Genomic DNA, 23,886 nt, shown 5'->3' with positions numbered 1-23,886 from the left:
GGGCACCAGGACAAAGGGTGCTGAGGTGTTCTCTGTGAGCTGCTCCCCAGGGGAGGTACTACCAGTGCTAAATAAATAAAGCTGGGGCTGCCAGCCTTCACCCCAAGGGGTGGGAGGGGGACAGACCCCCTGGGTGCTGGGTTAGGGTGCTGGGTCCCTGCTCATGGGCTGCCGTGGTCTGGCTCCAGCAGGTGCTGTGCAGGATGAGCCTGGAAAGCTCTGGGTGCTGGTGGTGAGTCCATCTCCATCCCCTTGCAAAGAACCTGTTGAGCTGGGGCAGAGCGTGGGCAGGGTCTGAAACTGGGATTTTGGGAGGGTATGGACCCCAGGAACACCCATCCTCCCTCCTGCCCCCCAGACCCAAAGTTGGGCTGTCAGGCAGAGCGTGTGTCCAGGGCTGTGTCCCAGAACCTGTTACCCTCCTGCTGTTGCTCTTTCTTTCAGTGCTAACGTTGAGCTGAATTTTAATTTTTTTAAAAAATTCTATTTTAATTTTTTTTCCTTATTTTTTCCCCTCCTGACCTGCAGAGGGGGAGCAGGCTGTGGTGTCTGGGGAATGCAGCAGCTCTGCCCCCAGTTGCAGCCCCATGAATTTCCCTGTTAATGTAAAAGCAGATCTGTTCATCCCTCCCCAGTTAAGACAGATTTGCAGACGTGTCCTTGTGAAGACAAGTCAAGAGTGTCATTCTTTTTTTGCCTTCCACGGTCTTTCTGAAGTCAAATTTCTCATCCCCAGAACTTGCTGTAATCCTGCCTATGGGTGACTTACCACGATTTCTGGACCCTTTTTCTTTTTTTCCTCTTCCCCCCTCTCTGCTGTTCTTGTGACAAATGTTTCTTTTCACCTTCTGTGTTTTAAAGGAGACTTTCCTGGAGAAGTGGCCCTCGTGTGATGGGAGCTGTTGTCAGTCTTCCCTAGGATGGCTGTCACAAGCCATTGCTTGTGACAAAATGATGTGTTTCTGGGGGAAAAAAAAAAAAGAAAAAAGAAAAAAGCCTCACCATACAGCTAAGAGCTCCCAGAGCTGTGGGAGAGGTGTTACACTTCAGGGGTTTCTCATCACCTCTCTGCTGGGAAACAGCAGACAGGCTTTAGGGGGGAGGAGGAGGACACTAGGGGGGAATGGAGGAGAAGGAAAAAAATCAGAGAAATTGGAGGACAGAGGGTGAAACGTGTGTGTGTCTGTGTGTGTCTGTGTCTGTGTGTCTGTCTGTGTGTCTGTGTCTGTGTGTCTGTCTGTGTCTGTGTGCTGCTGGGCTGGGGGGAGCACCCCAAAAGCCACCAAGTGCCACCTGCTGTGGTGTCGGTCTCACTCAGCGTTGGTGTAGGAGATCTGGAAACTGTTCCTGGGCTGATTCCCAAGCTGAGGCTGTGTGCTTCTGAATCTGAGACTGGAGTGCTGGTGGAAGAAATGTGTCTTGTAATTTCATCCCTGAAACAAACCAACCCAAGGCCGTCCTTCTCCTTTCTGCCTTCCCCAGGGTGAACAAGTGCCAGCAGGATGTGGTGCTGGGATCTTCTCAGCTCCCTCTATTGCTTGCTGGCCTCTCCCCTGCTTAAAAATCATCTCGCCCTGCTCCCAGGTGGCTGTGCTGTCGTGTGGACCGGTTGGGTTGCAGGTGTTGGCCAAGGAGGTGTGATAGGTGCTGGTGTGGAGATGGAGGCTGGATTAGGAACCTTCTCCTCCTGCTCCGGCATTGCGAGACATCTGCTGCGCTTGTTTTGTGGCTTCCTCTTTGGCATCTTCTGGGCAGGAGGGGAGCTGGCAGGGGCTGGAGGAGGGAATTTGAGTCACTCGGGGAGCCCTGTGCCAGAAGGGCTCTGACTCAGCCCAGCCGTGGAGAAACGAGTGTGGGATCCAGCTGCCTCTCGGGGTGGGAACCCGTGAGCCGGCGTGCAAGTGTTCACTTGTGCAGCATGTCTGCGGCTGGGAGGGAGGGGCAGGGGCTGCTCCCACCTCCTGCTGCTGCTCAGCTCCCTGGATTGCACCAGGGCCCTGGCTCTGGGAAGCCTTGAGTGCTGCCCAGGCTTTGGAAGTGGCGTGGTGGCCACCTTGCCCCTCTTGGGGACATCGGGGCGAAGCGCGGCTCGACTGCCGGGCACCACCAGCATCCCCGGGGCTGCTGCATCCCCTCCTTCCACAGTCCGGACTCCTGCAAAGCAGAACTGCTCCCTGGGAGGGTGACAGAGGTTCAGCCACGGTGCTGGCAGTGGGGACATCTCCCACCATGGCCACGGCGCTGCTCTGGGTGGTGTTGGAAGAGCTGTAGCTGGGTGGAGAACCTGAATGTGGGCTGCAGCCTGGGGGACTGACCCTACCCCCTATCCCTGGGCTTTGCCTCCTGTCTGGGATGGGGTAGAGGTGCAGCTGCTGTCTGTCTGTCTGTCCTGGGTGTCCCTCCTGCTGTTGGAGCTGGCACTGAGCTCTGGAGCCCTTGCCAAGGCCATGGGGGGTGGGTGGGCTCTGTGTGTGTGGATCTGCTGGGGCTGCTCGGGGGCTGCTCTCAGCTCCCTTCTGCCTTCTTGCTAAGACTTGTACCAGAGCCACAGAGCAGGTTGGTCTTGTGTGTTTGATCTTCCTGCCTGCAAGCCTCAGCCGGTGCAGCTGGCTGGGGGGTGGAGGTGTCCTTATGGCCCTGTCCCCTCCCCTCTGACTGCTGGGGTGGGATGGGACAAGGACCCGCCGTATCCAGGGGTGGGGAGGGAGAGCTGGGACCTGCAGCCTGCTGTACCACACACTTTGGTTTTGCCGTGCCCAAATTCCAGGAGGTGCAGCAGGGAGAGCTTTGCAGGAACCTCCATTCCCACCTTATCTCCCATCAGGAACACTTTACATTGCCTACATCTAAGCAGGTGATCTGCTGCTTCCCTCTTTGTTGCCCTGATCCTCTCATCCACACTGGAAAAAGTAATAACAAAAAAAGAATCAAAGTATTGCTCCACAATGCTGGAATCTGACTGTTAATTATCTGTGCATTGCCTCCCTTCCCTCTGCAATGCCCTGCCTTCCAGCCCCAAATAGCTTTCCTCCCTCCTTGCTCCTCTCCATCCGGTCCTCCCACGCTCCTGGGCACGCCGTTGAGCCTGGCTTGGGAGAAGTTGTCCTGCAGGATGCTTCCCTCCTTTCCATTTAAGGTCAGGAATTCCTCGGGGAGCCGGGGCGTGGACGGGATCCCTCCCTGCACCCCATTGTCAGGACTTCTCCCCATGCCTAATTATCCCTTGTCCCTGCAGGAAGCTCCTTGCCTGGCCGTGGGGCAGAGCCGGGATGGCTCCATCCCGCCTGCTCTGTGGGAAGCCTCTGATCCCTCTGGAATGCCAGGCTGGGCTTGGGAAGGGTGCTCAGCCAGCCCCTGGGTTTGTTAGTGGTGGGAGCTCCTTCCTCTTGGTGAAGGAAGAGGAGAACTTGACTTTGGTGTCCAAAAAAAACCCCAAACCCATCTGGTGGAGAGCAAGCAGCAGAATTGAAGTGTGGAACAGAAGCGTGGGGAGGTGGGGGCTGTGCAGGGGGTGGGCTGTGTCCCCCCTGCCTCTGCCTGACCTCTCGCCCTCCTCTCTTCCAGGTTCATGACTGGGAAGGGACTGGTCATCTACCCGGAGATCGGGGATAAACTGGACATTATCTGCCCCAAGGCGGAGCCGTCGAAGCCTTACGAGTACTACAAGCTGTACCTGGTGAGGAGGGAGCAGGCTGATGCCTGCAGCACTGTCATGGACCCCAACGTGCTGGTGACCTGCAACCGGCCCGAGCAGGAGATCCGCTTCACCATCAAGTTTCAGGAGTTCAGCCCCAACTACATGGGCCTGGAGTTCAAGAGGCAGCAGGATTACTTCATCACATGTGAGTCGCCCTCCTCTCCCTCGCCGCTGTCCCCAGCCCACGGGGAGGCCACCGGGGCATGGAGAGTGTCACCAGGCCTGGCTGGTGCAAAGAGCTGACACGTATGGAAAAGATTTCCCTCTGGATGGGAGAAAGGGGACCAAATGTGCTGCTGGCCTGCTGGGTCACCAGCTCTGTCTGTCTGCTGTGCCCTCTGCTCCGTGCTGGGAGTGTGGAGGAGTGTGTGTCCCCAGCTGGGGTCAGCTCTGTGGCTGGAGCTTCTTGTTGGCTGCCATCTTCCTCTGAGCCTGGAGATCTGGCAGGGTGTTTGCTCCTTGTAGGGCTTGGCCCTGGGGAGCTCCCAGTGGGGCAGTTGGGATGAGGAGGAATGGTGACCAAGGAGATGCTTGTCCGTCCTCCCTGGATGCTCCACTGTTTGGAAGCCAGCAGTGGTGACCAGTCCTTGCTGTGGTCTAAATGGCTGTTAAAAAGGGACAGGGCAGGGGTTGTCCCCTGTGCTGGGCTCTGGTGAGGCTGTACCTCAAATCCTGGGGTCACTTTTGGGCCCCTCAGGGCTGGAGCATGTCCAGAGAAGGGCAGTGGAGCTGGGGAAGGGTCTGGAGCAGGACTAGGAGCAGCTGAGGGTCCTGGGGGTGTTGATCCTGGAGTGATGGGATGAGGGGAGACCTTGTGGCTCTCTGCAACCCCCTGAGAGGAGGTTGGAGCCAGGGGGGGTCGGGCTCTGCTCCCCAGGAACAAGGGATGGGACAAGAGGAACTTTTGGCCTCAAGTTGTGCCAGGGGAGGTTTGGGTTGGAACTTGGGGACAATTTCTCCCTGGAAAGGGTTGTCAGGGCCTGGAGTCCCCATCCCTGGAGGGGTTTCCACCCCTGGAGCTGTGGTGCTGAGGGACATGGGGTGAGGGTGGCCTTGGCAGTGCTGGGGTCACACTTGGACTTGATGATCTCAAAAGTCTGTTCCAACCCAACAGTTTGATGGTTCCATTCTATGAACATTCTGTGTATGGGCTTTGTTTCTCATGAACTTTCTCGTGGCTCTGTGGAGGGCTGAATTTTCTCTGAGGCAAATTCTTGGCAGAGCACTTGGGGACGGGTGTGGTGGCTGAGTGGCTCCTCTCTGCCCTGGCCATCCAGCAGCCTGGGCTCTCTAGGCAGGAAACAAATGGATTTGTAGCCTGAAATCCTTGCCCTCGGATGGGGTGGTGAGGAGGACCTGGTGCAACAACCTGCTGAGCCTGCACTGGGCTGAGTCACCATTTGGTGGGGTTGGTCTCTCCAAGAGAGGCTCTGTCACTTCCCACTTTTGGGACCATCCACCTGGTGGCACGGGTGGGGCCATCAGTTTCTGTAGATGTCAGGGGTGCAGGTGACCCTGGCTGCCAGCCTGGACACCCCAGGGATGCCACAAGTCCTGGCACAGGTCATCTCCATGCTGCCATCTCCCTTACCACCAGTACCCGGGGTGGTACTGCAGGTGGTACCCTGTGAAGGTCCCTGTGAAGTTCTGCTGTCCCTCAGCTGGTGGAAGGGTTAATTCAGCAGCAAACTCTCCCTGCAGCTGGCAAATAGGAGGGAGAGACAAGGAGTAAAGAGAGAGAGAGCCAGGACTCTGCCTTTGGAGCCTCAGACAAGCATCTTGAAGCACTCGGTCAGCAGCTCCTCTGTGCTCGGGAGGGTCAAGTTCAAGCAGCAGCCATGGTCAGCAGCTAATGAGGGCTGAAAGCAGGGTCCTGATTCCCAGGAGTGGGAATCTGCTCCCACCTCTAACAGGCTGTGCTCTGTAATGCCATCCTGCTTCCATCCCAAAGCGGGGCCAACTTCCAGAAAATCCTATTCACCCTCTGCTTCCCAATCCCAGTCTCCTGTAGCAGCATCTGGGAGCCTGTGTAGGGCTGGAATAGGGAGCTGGGTGCTCAGAGCATTCCTATAGTGTCTCCCCCCTCTCCTGGGGGGCTGGCAGTGCCCTTTGCCCCCTCCTCAGACCGTTTCTGACTTTAATCTCTCCTGACTCTCCTGCTCTTTGAAACGGGCCCCTGGGTGCTGGGAGCCAGTGCCTGCTGCCAGCTGAACTTTGGCCCCTGGGTGGGCTGAGGATGCTCCTGTGATCTGGCCCTACCCTCTGCCCAGCACAGCCCCGGGAGCTCTTTCTGGCCAAGACATAAAATAGCCAAAAAAACAAAGTCAAAAGTCTCCCCAGCAGACCACCCACATCTTGTCTTTTTTTTTTTTTTTCTTTTTCTTCATCCAGTCCCCCTCTTTTTTTTTTTTTTTTTTTTTTTTCCTTGACACATAAAAGGTTTTGGGTTTTTTGTGTTTTTTTTTTTTTTCTTTCCTTTTCATTTCCCTGCAGCCTTAAGCCCAGGGAAGGATGCTGGAGCTGGGATGGCAGCAGGACGTGTGCTGCTTCCCTCCCCCCCAAGGCTGGAATCCCTCCCTGATGGAGCCAAGGCCTTTCCTGGGGTCCCTCCCCATTCCGAGCTGCTTTCCCCCTCCCTCTCCTTGGATATGCCAAGCCTTGTTTAGGGCCACTTTCATCACAGAGGGACAGAGCCCCAGCCCCTCGGCTTAGCAATGAAAAAGGCTTTTGAAAGCCGGCGTCACCTCCCCGCAGCCTCACACCCAGCCCCTGCACTGCCCTTAAAAGCATCTTTTCTCCCAGGGCTGGTGCCTCTTCTGAAGCCTTTTCATAAAGGAGGAGATGCAGCAGCTCCTGCCTGTGGGTCCATGCTGCAGACAGCAGCTTCCTGAGGACACTGGGCTCTGGTGTGACGTGGGGCACTGTCCCCCGTGTCCCCAGAACCAGAGCAGGGGGGCTGGGAGGGTGAGGAGCTGAGTGGTTTGCTCCATGGGAGACTTTAGGTTCAGGGCAGCCCGTGGTTGGTTTTGTCTTTGGTCTCCCTGTCCCTGCCCTTGGTGGGGATCCCATGTCCCTGGTGTCCTGTCCCCTCCCTGCACACCCATCCTGTGCTGTGGGCAGACAGAGCTGGTGGTTCTCCTGGGTGGTTCCTCCTGTGCTGCATGGGAGGTAGGAAGGTGAGGTCCATCAGGGATGAGTTCTTGCTTTTTTGACCCTTTTTGGGGGTTCCTCAGCCAAGCACAAAGCTGTGGGCAAGCTGCTGGAGAGGTCGATGGAGACTCCCAGGTAGCTTGGACTTGCAGACCTGTGTGTGGATGGACATGTGTGCTGCTGCTGCTGTTCTGGGGCCAGCAGGGAGGGCTGGATCATTCCCAGCAGCTTGGTCAAGGTGGAAGGTGCTCCTGGCTCATTAGCAGGCGTGTGGTTGCTCCTCTCTCCATCCCTGCTGAGCTGGTTGCTTGTGAATTTCTGAAACAGGAGGGAAGAATGAAGGTGTCTGAGTGCTTAGAAATAATCCATCCGCTTGCTTTTGGAGCTGGCTGTAGCAAAAGGCTGCAGGGAGATGAAAGCTGAGGGCTGTTCTGTGAAGGTGCTGTTGGGGAAGGGGGGGAGGTCCTGCCCTGTGCCCTGTCACCTCCCCAGGTCTGGGATCCTGACCCTACCAGCAGTGCTCCTCAGCCTTGGCTGTTACCAGGCTCTGGTGGTTCTGCTGTTCATGTCACACCCAAGAAGCCTTCCTCCCCTGCCATATCCTATCCAAGAAACCTTCCTCCCCTGCCATATCCCCTCCAAGAAGCCTTCCTTCCCCTGGGCTCCTGGGATGCTCGTGGGCAGCTCCAGCCCCCACCCCTGGCTTAGCCAGCCGTGCAGGTTCAGCTCTCTCCACCTCCCCTCCTAACTCACTCCAGCTCTTAATTGCCTTTGCTGCTACTCTTTGAACTTGCTCCAGTTCTCCTATCTCTGGTAACGAGGTGCTTAGATAGAGATGCATTAATCCCCTTGTCCCGGCAGAGGAGGGAGGAGCTCTCTGGATCCACATCCATCCAGTGCCACCGTGCCCTGGCCGAGGGCTGGTGGTGACATTCCTTCAGCCTGGTGCTTGCTTCATCCCTGGGCAGGCTGGTGGTGGATCCCTCAGCCCTTCCTATGCTTGATGGGGTGTGGGAGAGCCCAGAACCTCCAGACAAAGCCTGACTCAGCTCCCCAGGCAGCTGTGTGCAGATGTGATGGGCAGCTGTGGGGTTTTTCCAGGTTTTCCGTGGTGTCCCAGTCCTCCCGGGTGAGGGGTTAAGGTAAAGAGACCTCGTTTGATGAAAATGCTAAAGCAAAAATCAAGGCCCAGGAGATGTTTGCCCCATAAATCTGATCCATTTGCTGTTTATTGTTAGGCTTTAAGCCCTTCAATCCATTTTTGGTGTAATAATGTTCGTAATCCAATCTAACGCTTTTTTGGCAGCAGGATTCAGCGAGGCCAGATACATTACCCTGAGTGTTTCTTTAAACCCCTTGTCTTGCATTTCTGTTTTTAGATGCAATTAGACTTAACCTGGCAAGAACTATTTGTTGTAAACCATTGCTGCCTCTCTGACGTGGGCTTCGTCCCTGGGCCTTTCCGCATCAGCATTTTTCTATAGCTTGTGCTTCAGGATGGAGAAGGGGGTCACCTATATACTGCCAGCTCTCAGAACTAGCCTGCCTCCTTTTATTTTTTTTTTTTTTTCTTTGTCTTGGGGGGGGGGTACACGTAGCCATACTTGCTTTTCTGGCTCTTTAACTCCTCCAGCTTCCAAACCAGCTGCCGTGGGGTTGGGAAGCCTTCAGCCCATGTGTCAGAGTGGCCGGGGAGCTGCTTGAGCTTCTTTCTACAGCCCTTGGTATTTAATGATTTCCTCTTTGGTTCCTTCTGCCCCAGCGAGTGCTTTGCTGGTGAGATGGGTGCTGTGCCAGGGGGGTGTGCTGGGTGCAGCCCCCCCGGGGCGGTTTGTCAGCCCGCCAGCTCTTTGCTGGCTTTTCTTTGCTGATTGCATTTGAATGTGGCCACTTTCATGTGCTCCTCATCTTCCCTCGTCCCACAACTTGTTTGGTGAAGTCGAGTTGAAAGCCAAAGTGCCCGTTTGATGCCGTGATGAGAGCTATGAACTCCTGCTGATAAAACACCCCAATTAACCACCTTCCTCATTCCTCACCCACACGGGCCGACGCTGGCCCGGTCCCACCGCCCAGCCACATCCCCGGGAAGCCCGGGGGAAGCAAAGCCATCCTGCTGGCAGAACCATTGGGTTTTGGGGACTGGCTTTCCTCCCCTGTCCCCGTCCTGCTGGGAGCTGCTGGTGGAAGGTGGCCGAGCCCCTGTCCCCACGGGAGAGGCTGCGTGGGAGCCGCTGGGTTTGTGCAGGGGACAAACGGGACCCGGACGGTGTCCTGCTCCCAACTTCAAAGCCCAGGAGCTGGACATGTCAAACCCAAATAATGGCCCTTAGACAACACGCGGTTCCTTGTCTTGGAGGCTTGTCTGAAGAGCGTGACCACGGTAAATGCGATTTTGTTGAGCCCTGTCCCTTAAGCCTCTGCCTCTTTTCTCTTCTCCTCCTCCCTCCTGACCTTTTCGGCTCAGCGCTGTCCCCGGACAGCCCCTGGCAGCTGATCTCATCTCTCAGCCTTTCACGGCCCTAATAGGGATGAAAAGCCCGATCAGAAAGGGCCAGTGTCCCACACCCAGCCAGGAGGTAAATACCCACAGCTTTGATCTGCTCCTGGCCCGGGAGAGGAGAGGGAGGAGAAAGAGGGGGGCCCTGCCTGCAACAAAGCCCCAGCCAGGGGTGCTGGTGCCCATTTAACTCCTTGGTGCTGGGCAGCTCTGCAGCTCTGGCACAGACAGGGCTGTCCCCACCCCACCAGGTGGTGTCTGCCCAGGGAATCACACTGCCCGACTCCCAAGGATGCTCTTCCTCAGGAAAAACCATTTCCAGGAGTGTCTCTCCAGCCCTGATGTGACCCTTCAGTAGAAAGTGTCCAGAGAAGGACAATGGAGCAGGGAAAGGGGCTGGAGCAGGAACAGGAGCAGCTCAGGGAGCTGGGGGTGCTGATCCTGGAGCAGAGGAGGCTGAGGGGAGACCTTGTGGCTCTGTGCTGCTCCCTGAGAGGAGGTTGGAGCCAGGTCTTTTCCAACCTTAGTGGCAATTCTGTGCTTCTGCCTCCAAAAATCCCCCCCCCACATTCAGGCCCTGGATGTGCAGGGTCCAGGCAGGTTGGTGCTGGGGAGTTGTGATGTGCAGCCCTTCTTCATCTCTTTAATTTCCAGTTCTCTGTGGTTTAAAAACCTCTCACCCTGGCTGGGTGTGCTGGGGAGGGCCTCCCAGATGGTGTGCAGCACCTTTAAAATCCTGCCTTGCTGGGGAGAGTTGGTTTTACTGTCATTTGAAGTTTCTTTGCCCTAGGAGTGATGGTTTTGCTGCTGCTGTGTGATGCTCTTTGATCGGGGCGTGCAGCGGGTGTTAACACAGCTAATGGTGAGCTGGTAGCAGTGGGATGGGGGGTTAACCTGAGACTGGGGGACTGAGAGTCCCCCTTCCTCCCTCTTTCAGTTGTCTGGATGCTCTGGGGTTCATTCAGCTTATATTGGAAATCTCCAGGTCCTTCAGCTTCTCCTTCCAGCTGTCCCAGGCTGTGCCCTGAGCTCCTGCCCCTCCTTGCTGCCCTGCACCTCCTCAGCTCCCCGTGCTCTCCCAGCCTGGTAGAACCTCCACATTTACACATTAAGCACCCTCTCTGCTCCCTGAGAGCTTTGATTTTTTTTCTCTGGCTTAGCCTGAGCTCAGCTCTGGCTCCCACATCCCCAGCATCTCGTGGTGTCAGCGTTGTTCTTGCTGGGGATGCTGGCAGTGTCCTGTGTCCCCCCCCAGCAGATTTCTCAGGCAGTCACAGATGTTTTGCTACCTAACCGAGGAGATTTACACCCTGTTAAAGTGCAATAAGTGCTTTCCTCCTCTCCTGCTCCCAGCGGGGCCCACAAATGACTCTGGCAGAGCATCAGGTAGAGAATTACATGGCACTTCTCTCCTGACCTGTAAGCAGCTGCTCGGGGCTACTGCAGAGCTTCTGCAAAGAACCTTTCTCCTCCCCCAACGTGCTCCTCCTTTTCTTGGGAGGAGGAGGACAGACCTGGAGATGAAGGCTTTGTTTAGTGCAGTGGTCTTGCAACCAAGAAGAGACTTCTGTCCTCAGCGAGGCTGTCTGCAGTGTAGCCATGGCTGTTACTTGGGATGCTCATTGGGGTGGGGGTAATTTTTCCATCAGAAAGCTGGAACCCAGGTTCTGCTGAGTCCCAAAGTCTCTCTTTTCCATGCAGCACTTCAGTGTGGTTCCAGTGGTGTTCCTCTGGGTGAGGTGGTGGCAGGGAAACCTGTGAAGGAGCTGGAGGGAGGCTTGGGTGTGTGGAACCTGCTGGGACCCCCCTGATTGTCGCCTGTGGAGGCAGAGGGGGACACACAAGCTCCTTTTCCCTTCAGTGGGGTTTCCCTGACCCCAGGGATTGCTGAGCTGGGAGCAGAGGGAGCTGAGACCCATGGCTGGGGCCTGGGGAGGGTTTGGAGCCCCAGCTCCAGCAGTCCTGGGCTGAGCTGTCTCCTAGGGAACACCCGCGGCTTTCTGAGCTGTCCCTGTGTCTGGGACCCTGAGACTGATGGCCCTGAGGAGCAAAGAGGAGGATGCAGAGAGCAAACACAGAGTGTTGGTTATCAAGCACAGGTCTGGGACGTTGGGAGCTTGGGGGAAGGTCATGGTCTCAGCTCAGAGCAGCCTGAGCAGGATTTTTCCTGCCAGAAGGCATTTTTTGGGATGATAGTGGCAGCTGCTGGGTGGGCAGGCTGAGGCTCCTTGCCCGTGGTGGTGATCTCCTGGTTCCTGCTCAGCCCTTCTCCTCTCCATTCCAGACCAGGAGGCTGGAGCAGCTCTCCAGCAGCCAGGAGAGATGTGTGAAACCTTAGCCTTGCACCTCCTGCAGCCATTTAGGGCCAGGCCAGGGCTGGGCTGGCTTGCACACAGATTTCTGGGGCTTGAGGGCCCCTTCCTGGTGCAGCTGCCTCTGGCCTGGAAGGTGCTGGCAGTGTGACAGCCAGGAGCTGGGCTTCCCCCCCCTAGGCCTGGCAGCCCACCCAGCCCATGTGCTGGGGCTGCTGGAGAGGGTTTGGGGGTGATGTGTGTGGGGAAATCATCATCGTGTTCATCATGCTGAGCCCTGGAGTGGGGGCTGTGTGTCCCCCCCCATCTGGGGGCTGGGGACAGGAGAAGGGGCTGTAAGCAAGCCAGCCCTGGGGTGATGGTTGGGGTGCATGGAGCAGGTGGAGCCCCTGTTCAGTGACCTGGAAGTGGCTCTGCAGGTCCCCTGGGGTGGGCAAGGAGCTGGGTGCTTGTGATGGAGCTGGTGCAAAGCCACCTCTGCTGGTGCAAGACCTGCACCTCGGGACCCAGGGTGCATCCAGCAGGGGTGGGAGACTCAGAGGAGAGGGAAGGTGGCATGAGCTAGGTTGGTTTTTTATTATTGTTGTTGTTTATTTTAAATAAAGTCTGCTTGCAGATCCCCTTGCACAGCATCCCAGCACGGGGGGTGACGTGTGGGGCACATCAGGGCCACCTTGGGATCAAGAGGGGCTCTGCCTGGTGTGGGTGTCCTGTGGCTGCTCTGCTCAGCAGGCTGGGGTTGTGCAGAGGGGAGGTGGGGGCACCCCCAGCCCCATCAGGGAGTGGTGCTGGTGGGATGCTCCTCCTGCAGCTGTGTGATGGAGATGGGGGTCTTGGATGGGGCTGGGGGCGAGGAGGGGATGGCAGGGCTGCATCCAGGCAGTGCCTGGCTGGGGCTGGAGCAGGGCTGGGGTGCACAGATGGAAGAGTAATTAAGAATAATAAAAGGAAAGAGACTTGGATTTGCTACAGTCTCAGCACATTAATTGTGCTTTGGGGCCCAAATCATAACGCAGCCCTGCTAGAGGGAATCCAGAAAAGAAACCAAACGTCTCTCTCTGTCCAAAGCTGACCATTTAAGAGACCCTTGCCTTCATCTGCTGCCAGGTTATGACTTCCAGAGGCTCCCAGCTGCCAAAACCCAAGTTTTCGTTTGAAATAGTTTTAGGGGAGGAAGCAAAGCTCGGGTGACAGGGGGAGTGCCCGTGGTGGGGAGGTGGAGCGTGATGCTCCGGGGACAGCAGGGTTTGCTGCTGGTGGTGGGAGCAGGGGGGTTGTTGGGGCTGTGCCTGTCCCACTGAGCTGGTGGGCTGGGACACAGCGTTCTGCTGCTCCTCTGTCCCAGGAGGTGGGGTGGGTGATGCCAGCAAGCAGAGGTCCTGCCCCGGGCTTCCGTGCAGGCTGAGCATCTCCTCTAAACTGACAAGCAATTACATGGTTAATGGTATCAATGTGAAATCCTCATCACTCAGCAGCCCCAGGCTTAATGCTTCATTAAGGAAAAGGCATCTAATAGCTCTCCGGGCTGGGAGCTGCCTTTTCTTTAAGCCTGAGTAGAAGTCATCTGTCCAGAGGCTGCTTTTTGCTCTCCCAGCCCTTCACAAGTCTCTCCAAAGTGGAGGTGGAGGCAGGACAAGGCACTCGGTGTGCCCGGGGCTGGCTGGATCCAGCCTGGCTGATGGGACAGGGCTGGAGGGAGCCAAGGCAGCGGGTCAGGAGCACAGCCAGGGTTTGGGACCTGCCATTGCCTCTTCCCAGCTCCCTGCCTGCCTCCGTTCATCACTTCCCAGCTCTGCCTCTTGCCTCTCCTGCCTCTCTGGTTCAGTTTTTTTCTCCCCCGAGTTCCCGTGTGTTTGTCCACGTTGAGTTTCATCCCACGTTGAGTTTCATCCCCCGTGGAGGACCGGGGCTGCCTCCACCACTCTCCAGCAGCACCAGGGATGCTTTGGGCTTTCATCTCACTGCTCACCAGCTGCCCCCCCGGATCACCCCTCTCTGCTGCTCCTGTGGCCTTCTGCTGGTACCTGTTCCACCGGGAAATCAAGAAAAGGAGCGTGAGGATCAGCTCTGCACCTCTGGGCTTTGCAGTGGAGCACAACGAAGGAGCCTGCAGTGAGGACCCCCTGGTCACCCCCCCCCCCATCTGTCTTCGGATCTGCTGCTCGCCAATGGATCATCCTGTTCTATGTGTTTATATAAAACTCACCAAAAGTTACACTGCTTCAGCCCTTTGGATGGGATTTTTGTGACTTTTGGAAGCCTGGCCAGCTGCGTGGAACATCTTGCTTGGCTTTGCTTTGGCTCATTTTGGATCTATATGGAGTGTGGCAGCGTGTGTCCTGGTTTCAAGAGGCTGCACTGGAGACCATCACCATGGTTTTTGGAAGTGTTTTACCCTTTTGACTGCCCTTTTTTATGCTCTCTCGAGTAGCTGCTTCATTTTTTTTCATGCAGTTCCTCTTTCAAAGCTATTTGCTCTCCGCATCATCATTATGAGCAGAACAAGAAGAGGCTTCTTGAACGAAGTCCTGTGTGTGCCTGAGGGAGAAGGATGCTCAGCTGCATCCCCTCCTCCATCCCTCTGCTCCAGCTGCTCTCCTCCTCCTGTTTGAACCTGGAATATTCTTGTCCCACCCAAATGCAACGTTTCCACTGCTGGTTTGGAGGATCTGCTCTCTCCTGTTACCACCATCTGCTCTGCCTTTGCAGGATCTCCTGGTTCCCCACACCCCAGCCATGCTCTGTAGATGGTTTTGATATCATTACCTTACTGCCTTTTGAATAAGACCCCCCCGAGGTCTCCCAGAGCCTGGTTTTCACACTGCCCTTGCAGCAGGAATGGGTGAAGCCTCTTTGAGATGGAATAATCCATGGCATTGTGCTGGGAAGTTGCTCATGGAACTCCTCTGGGGCTGTGAGCTGGGACATTATCAGTGCATTTCATCCCCAGACCAGTGCCCCTGGCTGGGGAGAGCTGTGTTCCTGAGCTGTGTTCCTGGGCCTCCTGCTGGAGTTACCTCCTGGAGATGTTTTTGTGGGGAGTTTCTGCCCAGGCCCTGTCTCTGGTTCCCCTTGGGAAGAGCTGGTGCAGGTTTTAAGGGAATGTTTCTTCTCTGGTTTCCCAGGTGTTTGCATGGGCGGGTTGCCACGATGGATGGAGCTTGAGACCTGTCCCCTCCTTGCCAAAGCCACCCATCCCCTGCAGCTGGCAATGTGGGGCTGTTTTGGGGCCAGAAGGCAGCTTTTTGAGTCTTCTTTTAGCAGAATCTGTTGTCTGGGTGCTTAGTCCTGTAATCCTCTGGTTTGGGTTTGGTTGGTTTTTTGCCTCCTGTGTTCCCCTTTGCCCTGGGCAATCCCCACGGTGGCAGAGGGCTGGTGGGTGTGTGTGTGTGTGGGGGGGGGGGGGTTCCCACGTGGTGGCAGTGGGAGATGTGTGGCTCCCTGTGCTCCCAGGGGGATCAAGAGGCTTAAAAATCTGTGCTGGCTGCAGCAGAAAGTTAATGTGAATTTAACTGACTTGTGCCCTGCAATTAAAGCCACTCAACCCCACCGGGGCTCTGAGTTTACATTCTTCACTGAGGCACAGTGTGTAATTATATATGTATAATTTAAACTCTGCATATGCATGTGCTCCTATTATCCACCGAGGAGCAAAGGAAATTATCCAGGAATTAAAGGGGGAGGGGGGTGTGGAGAATGGCTCCTTGTGTGGCTGTGGCAGCCAGGGGAAGCTGGAGGGATCACATCCTCACCCCTGCAAACATCTTTTTTTTTTTTTTTTTCCCCTTTTTTTCTGAAGGTGCAGAAAAAGAGAACTTGGTGTTTGAAACCCTTGGGGTGTGCAGGAATGGCTGCAGCAGGAGGGGGTCAGGACTCAGCCCCCAGATCGGGAGGTGCTGAGCTTCTGCCAGGGAGAGCTGGGACCTGCCCGAGGCTGCTCTGCCAGCTCCCAAAACCCTTCTCCCTAACCTTCCCCCTCCTTTCTTGCAGCCACTTCCAACGGGACGCTGGATGGCCTGGAGAACCGGGAAGGAGGGGTCTGCCAGACACGCTCCATGAAGATTGTCATGAAAGTGGGGCAGGGTGAGTCCTCCTGGGGGCTCTCCCAGCACAGGCTGGTGGCCACCCCGCTGTGGGGACAGGCCAGGCTGTCCTCCCCTGCTCGGATGCACAGTTCCTGATGGCTGCTTCTCATTATTGTGTTTTCACTTCGGGGCCAATATTTATAATAAACAGAAGCAGCAGCAGCAGCAGCCTTGGCGGGCTCCTTTCCCTTCCCCTTCCTCCTGCTGCCCCTGTGAGAAACTCGCCCCAACCCACGCAGGAGAGCTCAGAAAACACGCAGGTGGGGGGGGATTAGGGTGAGGAAGGTGCTTCCCACAGGCCCTGGAGCAGCTCAGCTCTTGCTCTGTGGCTCTTGGCATCTCTGTGTCTCAGTCATGCCCCGTGGCAGGTGGTGGGCTGGGATTTTGGGGGCAGTTGGGGTTTTCGTTTTGGTTTGGTTTTTGGTTTTTGGGTTTTTTTGCAAGGGGACAGGATGCTGCCCTGCAGGTGGAGTGGAGATTTCTCATCCATCCCTTCCCTCTCCTCCCCAGATCCAAACGCTGTGATCCCAGAGCAGCTGACGACGAGTCGGCCCAGCAAGGAGTCTGACAACACGGTGAAAATCGTCACCCAGAGCCCCCGCAGCAAGGTCCCTGCAGCTGAGGAGCCAGGCAAGCCCGGTGGGTTTGGGCAGGGACATCCCAGGAGAAGGATGGGATGGATGGAAGGATGGATGGAGGGATGGAGGCTCTTCCCACCAGCAGGGCAGGAGGTCGGCAGGCAGAGGAGCTCTGAGCAGAGATCCCAAGGATCCCAGGCACTCCAGAGCCAGGATCTCGCTGGGTTTCCCATGAGTTTTGTGCCCAGCTCTGCCCTCACTGCTGCTCACATCCTCACCCCAGCCCTGAGCCTGCTGGCCAGGGAGGGCTCTGGGCCCGGCACAGCCAGGCTGCTGTGAGGAGCAGCTCGGGTTTGGTTTCCCAGATCCTGGCAGGAGCTGTGCAGGGAAGTGCTGTTTCAGCACTCTCCTCCTCCTCCTCGCTGCCCATCTGTTCCTCACAGCACATCCAAGAGGGCTTGGAGGAGGTGAGGTCCTTGGGTTTTTGAACCGAGGCAGTGTGAAAGCCCTTTGAAGGTGGTTTCCTGAGTTCCTGACCCTGCTGAGAGAAAAGTGGAATCAGATGAAGGAGGAAGAGTTGCTCTTTTCTTCTCGCCCGCTCTGCCCAGCCAAGCACTCTCCCCTCGGGGGGCTGGGGCAGCCCCAGCCCGGGGGTCAGGAAGAGGTGGGGGGTCAGTAATTGGATCTCCTAGGGCTCCAGGTATCAGAACCCACTTTCAGCAGAGCATCCAGCTCTGTCCTGCAGAGCAAAGGCTCCCCGAGTCTGGTCATCACCCAGACAGAGGAGCAGCTCTGCTGGCAGGGGGGGAGCAGCGATGTGGGGTGAGGAGAGGAGGTCAGTGGGTGCCCAGGGCTCCTGCCTGCCCCTCCTCTGACCCCCTTCTCCCTTTTCCCCCCATTTCAGGCTCTGTCAACCAGGACGGTCAGGAGACCCAAGGTCCCAGCGACGGCTTCTTGAGCTCCAAGGTCGCCGTCTTCGCGGCCATCGGCGCCGGCTGCGTCATCTTCATCCTCATCATCATCTTCCTCGTCGTCCTCCTGATCAAGATCCGCAAGCGTCACCGGAAGCACACGCAGCAGCGGGCAGCAGCCTTGTCCCTCAGCACCTTGGCCAGCCCCAAATGCAGCGGGAACGCGGGCTCGGAGCCCAGCGACATCATCATCCCCTTACGGACTACAGAGAACAACTACTGCCCGCACTACGAGAAGGTCAGCGGGGACTACGGGCACCCCGTCTACATCGTCCAGGAGATGCCCCCCCAGAGCCCAGCCAACATTTACTACAAGGTGTGAGGAGCAGCCTCGGGCAAGCCGCCGATGCAGGAGCACCGCGGGAGGAACGCCGAGGGCGGGCGGGGGGCAGCGGCCCCCCCGGGGATCCCCCCACCCCCCACCCAGGGGCGGGGAGGGAGGAAGCGAAACGGACCCCCCGGCAGCATGGGGTCTGGCACCACAGGGTGTAAGGATGGATGGATGGATGGATGGATGGCTCGCTCGAAGATTCTCCCCTTTGTATTTAGTTTTGTAGTTCTCAGCTTTTGTAATCCCGAGACTCCAGGGTTGAGCCTTCAGCCTCCTCCTCCTCCTCCTCCTCCTCTTCTTCTTCTTCTCCGGACCGCGGGTGCTGTGCCTTTCCGTGCTTGCTCAGACACCTCTGGCCAGCCCTCCCCTCCTCCTGGACTCCCACCTCCCTGTTTTCGATTTTTTGGGATTTCCCTGCCTCGCCCCTGCGTGAAGTGCCCGTGTCCCTGGTGCCACCAGTGGGTCCCACAGCCTGGATGACACCGGGACCACGGCCAGGAGCTTCGGTCCAAGGAGCAGCTGCCACGGGGGGGGGGGGAGGAGGAAGATGCTTCTCCAAGGTGCCAAGATGCAGACAGCTGTGCAGGGAGGAAGCTGGCAAACCCGATTTACTACTACTACTATTATTATTATTATAATTATTTTAAATTTTTTTTGTTTTGTTTTTGTTTTTTTGGTAACATTTTTATTTTTGTGAATTCCGGGCAGGACTCCGGCCCTCTGCCCCACATGCCCTCACCTCCTTCCAGCACTCCATCCCGGCCGTGGGGCTGACCCCACTGCTCCCACTGCTGCCCTTGGAAACTTTTGTGTTCGTAGCTGTTGACTCTTGGTTTTAGTCTCTTTATAAAAACAAAGAAAGAAAGAAAAAAAAAATTACCTATCTATACCATGTCTCAAGCATTCAGTGCACGAGAGTCCGGGCACACCCGGGGTGGAGCAGCAGCCTCAGCCCTGTAGCTCTCCCCAACACCCTAAGAGGGTCCCACTGGAGGAAAAATCCTTTGCTGAGGGGGTGCTGGGGCTGAGCCTGCTGGAAACGAAGCGGGGGGCAGGGGGGAGCTGCAGCCCCCCACCCCACTCCTGTCCCCATGCTGGCGGTGCTGCGGGTGGCTGTCCTCGGGAAGGAAAACTGGAAAACAAAGGTAGCCTGTGCTGGGGGGCAGGAGGGGGGCAGTGCTGGGGGGGGACAGCCCCCCAGGAGGCAGCCCTGGGGCTCTGGAGCTGAGCCCAAGGCTTCTCCACCCACCTGGTTTCCCAGTGACCTGCCTGTGGCACCGGCCCCAAGGGCCACCACCACCCCCTGGGGGGTCCCGGGCTTGCTCAGCCCTTGCCTTGCCCCTCTCCTGCCCCAAACTGGAAGGGGTTGAGCCTTGGGCTCTTTTGGTGGGATCACCCCCAGCTTCCTCTTCCCGGGAGGACCCACCAGTGCTGGGACTGGTGCTGGTAGCATGGTGGTGCTGGCTGTGCCCTGCCACCCGCCTTGTCCTCGGGTGGTCCCATCCTGGGGGCTGGCAGCCATCCCTTCCCTCCTTCCTTTCTTCCTTCCTTCCTCGCTTTTCTTTTTCCTTCCAGAAGTAGCTGCTTCTGCTCAGGGAGCAGGCGTGGGGCTGGCGGGGGCTCGGGGGGTGGCAGGGGGCTGCCTGGTCCCCATGTCTGTCCCTGCCTGTCCCCAGCGCCTCGCCTTAGGAAGTGCCCAAAGAGCGAGAGAGCTGCTCTGCACAAGTGCCTTGAAGAGGAGGGGGCAGGAGGGGCAGAGCAAGGGGGGGGAAAGGACCCCGGGGTGCTGTGCCGTGCTGGGGGCTTGGGCTGTGGTCCTGAGTGGGGTGGGAGTGTCCCCCCCGTGTCACCCTGTTGGGTTTGGGGTGTGCTTTAAGGCAGGAGTTGGGGCTGGGGCAGAGCAGGCTGCCCTGGGGAGGGGGACTTGAACCCACTTGATGGGTGGGGGGAGAAGAGCAGCAGTGGGTGCCCCCCCTTCACCTGGTCCTTCCCCCCCATCCTGTGCCCTCCATCTGCCACCTTCCAGCCCCTTCATCCCTGCAGCATCAGTGTCACCACTGCCCACCCGGGGCTGCTGCTGAGGGGTTGGGACCCCCCCATCCCTGTGGAGGACTGGCAGAAATCACAGAAAATGGTTGTTTTGAGGTTAAAATCCCCCCCTTTGTCTCACAGGTGCCCTCATCCATCTGCAGAACCGAGGAAGGCAGAGCCCCGGGTGGTGGCAGCGGGGATGGGGAGGATGGAGGATGCTTCATGGAGCAGGGGCAGGGGGAGGATTCAGTTTGGGATCATTTTTGGAGGGGACAGGAAGGAATCTGGCCAGGAGTTGTTCCAAAAGCAAAGGGAGGGTGCAGGGTGGGTTCCCAGGGTGGCTGTGCCCATCCAGCTCCACTCCTGGTGCTGGGGAGGGAGCTGAGAAACCTTGTAAATAAGTGAAGAAAGGGAGAAATGGGGACTTCTTGGTTTTTGCTGAGCACCTCGGTCTGATGGGTCCTGAGATGGATGGAGTGTGTCCCTGTGGTTCTTTTCATGGAAAGTGTTGAAGTTTGGTTGGTTTTTTTCTTTTTTTTCTTTTTCTTTTCTTTCTTTTTTTTTTTTTTTTTTTTTTTTTTTGGCTTTCCCCCACCTCCTTCCCCTCCCGTTTTGTTTGTGTAAATACTAGTCTTTTTTGGAAGAAATAATGTAAAGATGTTTTGTATAAACTCTGAATTATTTTCTGGTTGCTTTTTCTTAGAAAAAAACAAATGAGAACTTTAAAAAGAAAAAAAAAAAAAAAAAAAGGAAAGAAAAAAAAGAAACTTTAACCACGAGAACGGGTGTAAAACATTGTCATACTGTGCTCAACCCGGAGCTGCCCCGGGGGCTGTGCTGGTGTGGGGGCTCTGGGGGGGCCGTGCCCTCCATATAATGCAGGATCCTCTGGGCTCCAAGCAGAGAGCAGACCTGGGGCATTCCCAGGGAATCTCTATCCATCCCATGTCCAGGCAAAGCATCCAGCCCTGCCCTGAACCCCAGCAAGAGGCTCAGTGACACAGGGGCAGCTCAAGGAGCATCCAGTTCATCTTTTCTTTCTTTTTTTTTTTTTTTTTTTTTTAAACTTTACCCCAAAAAGCCAAGATGAACCTCGGGTTGTGCAGCTCCATGCAGCATCCCGAGATCCTGATCTGCTTGTCCAGCCCTGTGGAGCTGCTCCTCTTGCAGATCTCTTTTCCCAACTCTTTCCCAGTTTTTCCAGCTCTGCTTGGTGCCCGGGCTGGGGGCAGCTCCTTCCTCTGCACACAGGGTTTGTAGGGGCAGTGCCAAAGCTCCCTGCCCACCCAAGACATCTCCACTGTCACCTTCTCCAGTGTCCCCAGCATGCCTGGCACTCGGGGGGGACAGCTGGCAGTGTTGTCCCAGTTGCTCCTGGCTGCCCGTGGATCTGCATTATATCAGGGGAGGGGGGAGCTGCTGTAGCCCCCCTGCCCCGGGTGGGTAGAGGGGTTTGGAGGTGCTGGATCAGGGGCTGGTCCTCCCTCCCTGCCCCCTGGCTCCCTCACACCAGCACCCCCCCTGCCCTGCCCCATCTCAGAGCTGTGACCACCTCTCCATCCCACGGCGCTGCCTCCACCCCGAGGGGATGTTCTCGGGTGGCCCCGGGTGTCCCACGATCAACCAGCCACAGGGCTGCCATCCCAGCCCCTTCAGCCATCCTGCCATCACCCTCGGAGCATCCCAGCTGCCAGATTTTCCCTGTCCATCCTCCTGCTGCCTTTAGCCAGGAGGTGGATTTGGATCTGGCTCCTGGGTGCAGCCGGTTCTGCCGTCGGTGCAGGGCTCCTGGGATGGGGCTTTGGCCGAGGAGTTTCTGCTGGGGACAGCAGGAGCCTGGGGGTGGGAGGGGAGGAAGTGAGGACCCCCCCGTGCCAGCCCCTCTTTGGGGGTGTTTGCTGCCCCGTGGCACATCCCGGGGCAGGACTGGGCAGCCCGGTGCTGGTTGATCGTTCCCGGTTCCCCGTGGGGCTCCGGAGGTGCTGGGATCCCCTCGGCCACGCTCCCCCAGCACTCTGGATTTTTTTTGTTTCTCTGTGTCATGTTCCTCTTCTGGATTCCTTTCGCCTTCCTCCCCAGCTCTCCTGCCCAGTAGCATTATCATTGGCATTGGTAACCAGCTCTGTGGCATCTCAACTCCATGGAGCCGTGATGGAACCTGATATATTGTTAAATAAAAGGGTTTTTTTTCCTATGGAAACCCGGCTGCCTCCCGTGTGCTTTTTTGCTGCCCCAGGTTGGGTTTTCTTGCCCTGGCTCCTGTGGTGGGCAGAGCCTGGTGGGGGCTGTTTGGGGGTGGTGTGGGACAGCCCTGCTCATCCCCCCCCCGGTGACTGACGGTGGTTCAGTCATCCCTCAAGGTACCTTCGTTTGATAAGTTATTAAAAAGTCATTTTAGGAAATGGGATGGCCATAAATCCTCAGCAGATGGTGTTTTAGCTGGCTCAGAGACGGGCTCCACCACACTCATTGCTCTTGCTCTTTCCAGGCAGCTTTCAGAGGGCACTTTGTGTGGCCATAAAGCACCAGGCAGGGCAATAAATCCTGGGCGAGGAGCGGGGCGTGGATGGGAAATGCTCCTGGAATTTGCTGGGCTCATCCTGGAGCACATCCCTACCCCTCAGCTCCCTGGACTCTGTGTTGTACTGGTGGAGCTGGGATGCAGGATCCGGGGGGATGGGATGGAGCAGGGGGGTGGGAAGGGGACACTGCCCAGCCAGGGAGTATGGGTGCTGAGGTCCTGGGCAGAGGCTGCAGCCCCTGCTTCCTCCCTCCCTGCAGATCCTAGGGATGGGGCAATGGGACAAACGGGGTGCAGTGGGGTGCAGCAGGGTGCCTGGAGGCCAGCACCCCTCTAGCTTGCCCAGCAGTTTCTCCAGGAGAGGACAGATGAAGCTCTGGCTCGTGTGGACCCTGTCTGTCCCTCCAGACCCTGTCTGTCCCTGCCAGGGTGTGCAGGGTTTGGGGGGGTCTCAGGTTTAGGGGGGGCCTCAGGAAAAAACATGGCCAAGGCATTAAGAGAGGGGTGGGGGTGAACTTGTCCAAGGTGTGAGGGGTGAGAGGAGAGGAGAGGAGGTAACTGGAGGGGTCTGGTTCTGAGGTGGGTTCTGGGGGGCAGGTCCGAGGTGTCTGCAGGAGCCATGGGGGCTGGTTGGGAGCGGGGTCAGGATGGGGGGAGTGGGGCCTTGGGTGTGACAGATGTGCTTACATGTGGTTTGCTGGTTTGAAAATCCTCCTTCTCTGCCTGCTTTGATCCCGGTGTGAATTAAATAACGCTTTTAATTTTAAACAGCTTCCCTGGTCCCTGCTGCCCCAGGGGTAGAACTGTAAATGCCAAACTTGCTCAGACCTGCCAGAGAAGGAGCAAAGCACTTGAACAGGTTCCTGGAACCCAGCACCCGGCTGGGGGAGTGGGATTGGGAACAGAGCAGGTTCCTCCCAGCTCCAGGGCTGCTCTGGGTGGGTCCAACCACGAAGGGGCTTGGGGGACACCCACGGCAGGGCCTGGCAGGGTGTCCCCAGGGGCTGCCATGCTCCCCTCCTGCTCACACCCTCGGGCAAGGACCTACAAAAGTGCCCAGGGTGGGAAGTCCCATTCTGCAAAAGTCCTGGGATGCTTTGGGATGCATCCTGGGGATAGGACGTGGAGCCACTGGTGCCAGCACCCATGGGGACACGGGACAAGGGCTGGCTGGGGATCAGCAGATCCAGAGCCTCCAGGTCTGGAAAGTCCATTAGAGCTGCAAAGCTGCTGGTGTTTTTGGACGTTCCTCTGGGCTGGAGAAGTTATTTTAATTCTTTGACATAAAGGAGCTTTCTGTCAAATTTATTAACTCACCCTGGGCTGGGTCCCACTTCTGGGTCTGAAGCAGCTGCCAGGGCAGCAGAGCCAGAGCACTGGTGGCAGCTGGGTGCTGGGGACACCACGGCCACGTGGCATGGCCAGGGTGACACCCCAGGTGTGGAGCCCCAAAGGGCAGCACCTCTGGGGAGCTCAGCGGGGGGATCAGGGATGGTGGATCTGCAGAGCTGGCAGCTCCAGGCTGGGACCAGGTGACTGAGGGTGGGATTTGGGGCTGGCCTGGCCTGGGAGCACAGAGCAGGAGCAGCCGGGGCAGGTACAGCCCCTGCAGCCCCCAGGATGGCTCTGCCAGATGTGGGGGGGATGCTCTGGGGCTGCAGCATCACCTCTCTCAGCATCTCAGTGCCACAGGGGAGGGTCGGGCTGTTCCGG

The 23,886-nt window shown here is 57.2% G+C and overlaps 1 protein-coding gene across 2 annotated transcripts in view; it reads left to right on the top strand.

The window, feature by feature from the left end:
• Nucleotides 1-18,508, top strand: part of EFNB1 (ephrin B1) — a 42,410-nt gene extending 23,902 nt beyond the window's left edge. Inside the window, exons 2-5 of one of the 2 annotated variants that reach the window (XM_030449001.1) lie at nt 3,565-3,842; nt 15,647-15,739; nt 16,252-16,380; nt 17,224-18,508. In XM_030449001.1, the coding sequence (XP_030304861.1) occupies nt 3,565-3,842; nt 15,647-15,739; nt 16,252-16,380; nt 17,224-17,612 (889 nt within the window). In that variant the 3' untranslated portion in view covers nt 17,613-18,508. The remainder of the gene's footprint in view (nt 1-3,564; nt 3,843-15,646; nt 15,740-16,251; nt 16,381-17,223) is intronic. The other variant, XM_030449002.1, reaches the window with a different exon arrangement.
• Nucleotides 18,509-23,886: the final 5,378 nt, after the last annotated feature.

The sequence above is a fragment of the Calypte anna genome, chromosome 4 (assembly GCF_003957555.1).
Source record: "Calypte anna isolate BGI_N300 chromosome 4, bCalAnn1_v1.p, whole genome shotgun sequence".
Taxonomy (NCBI): domain Eukaryota; kingdom Metazoa; phylum Chordata; class Aves; order Apodiformes; family Trochilidae; genus Calypte; species Calypte anna.
Note: the sequence above shows the minus strand (reverse complement) of the source record. Positions and strands in the feature narration are given on the sequence as shown.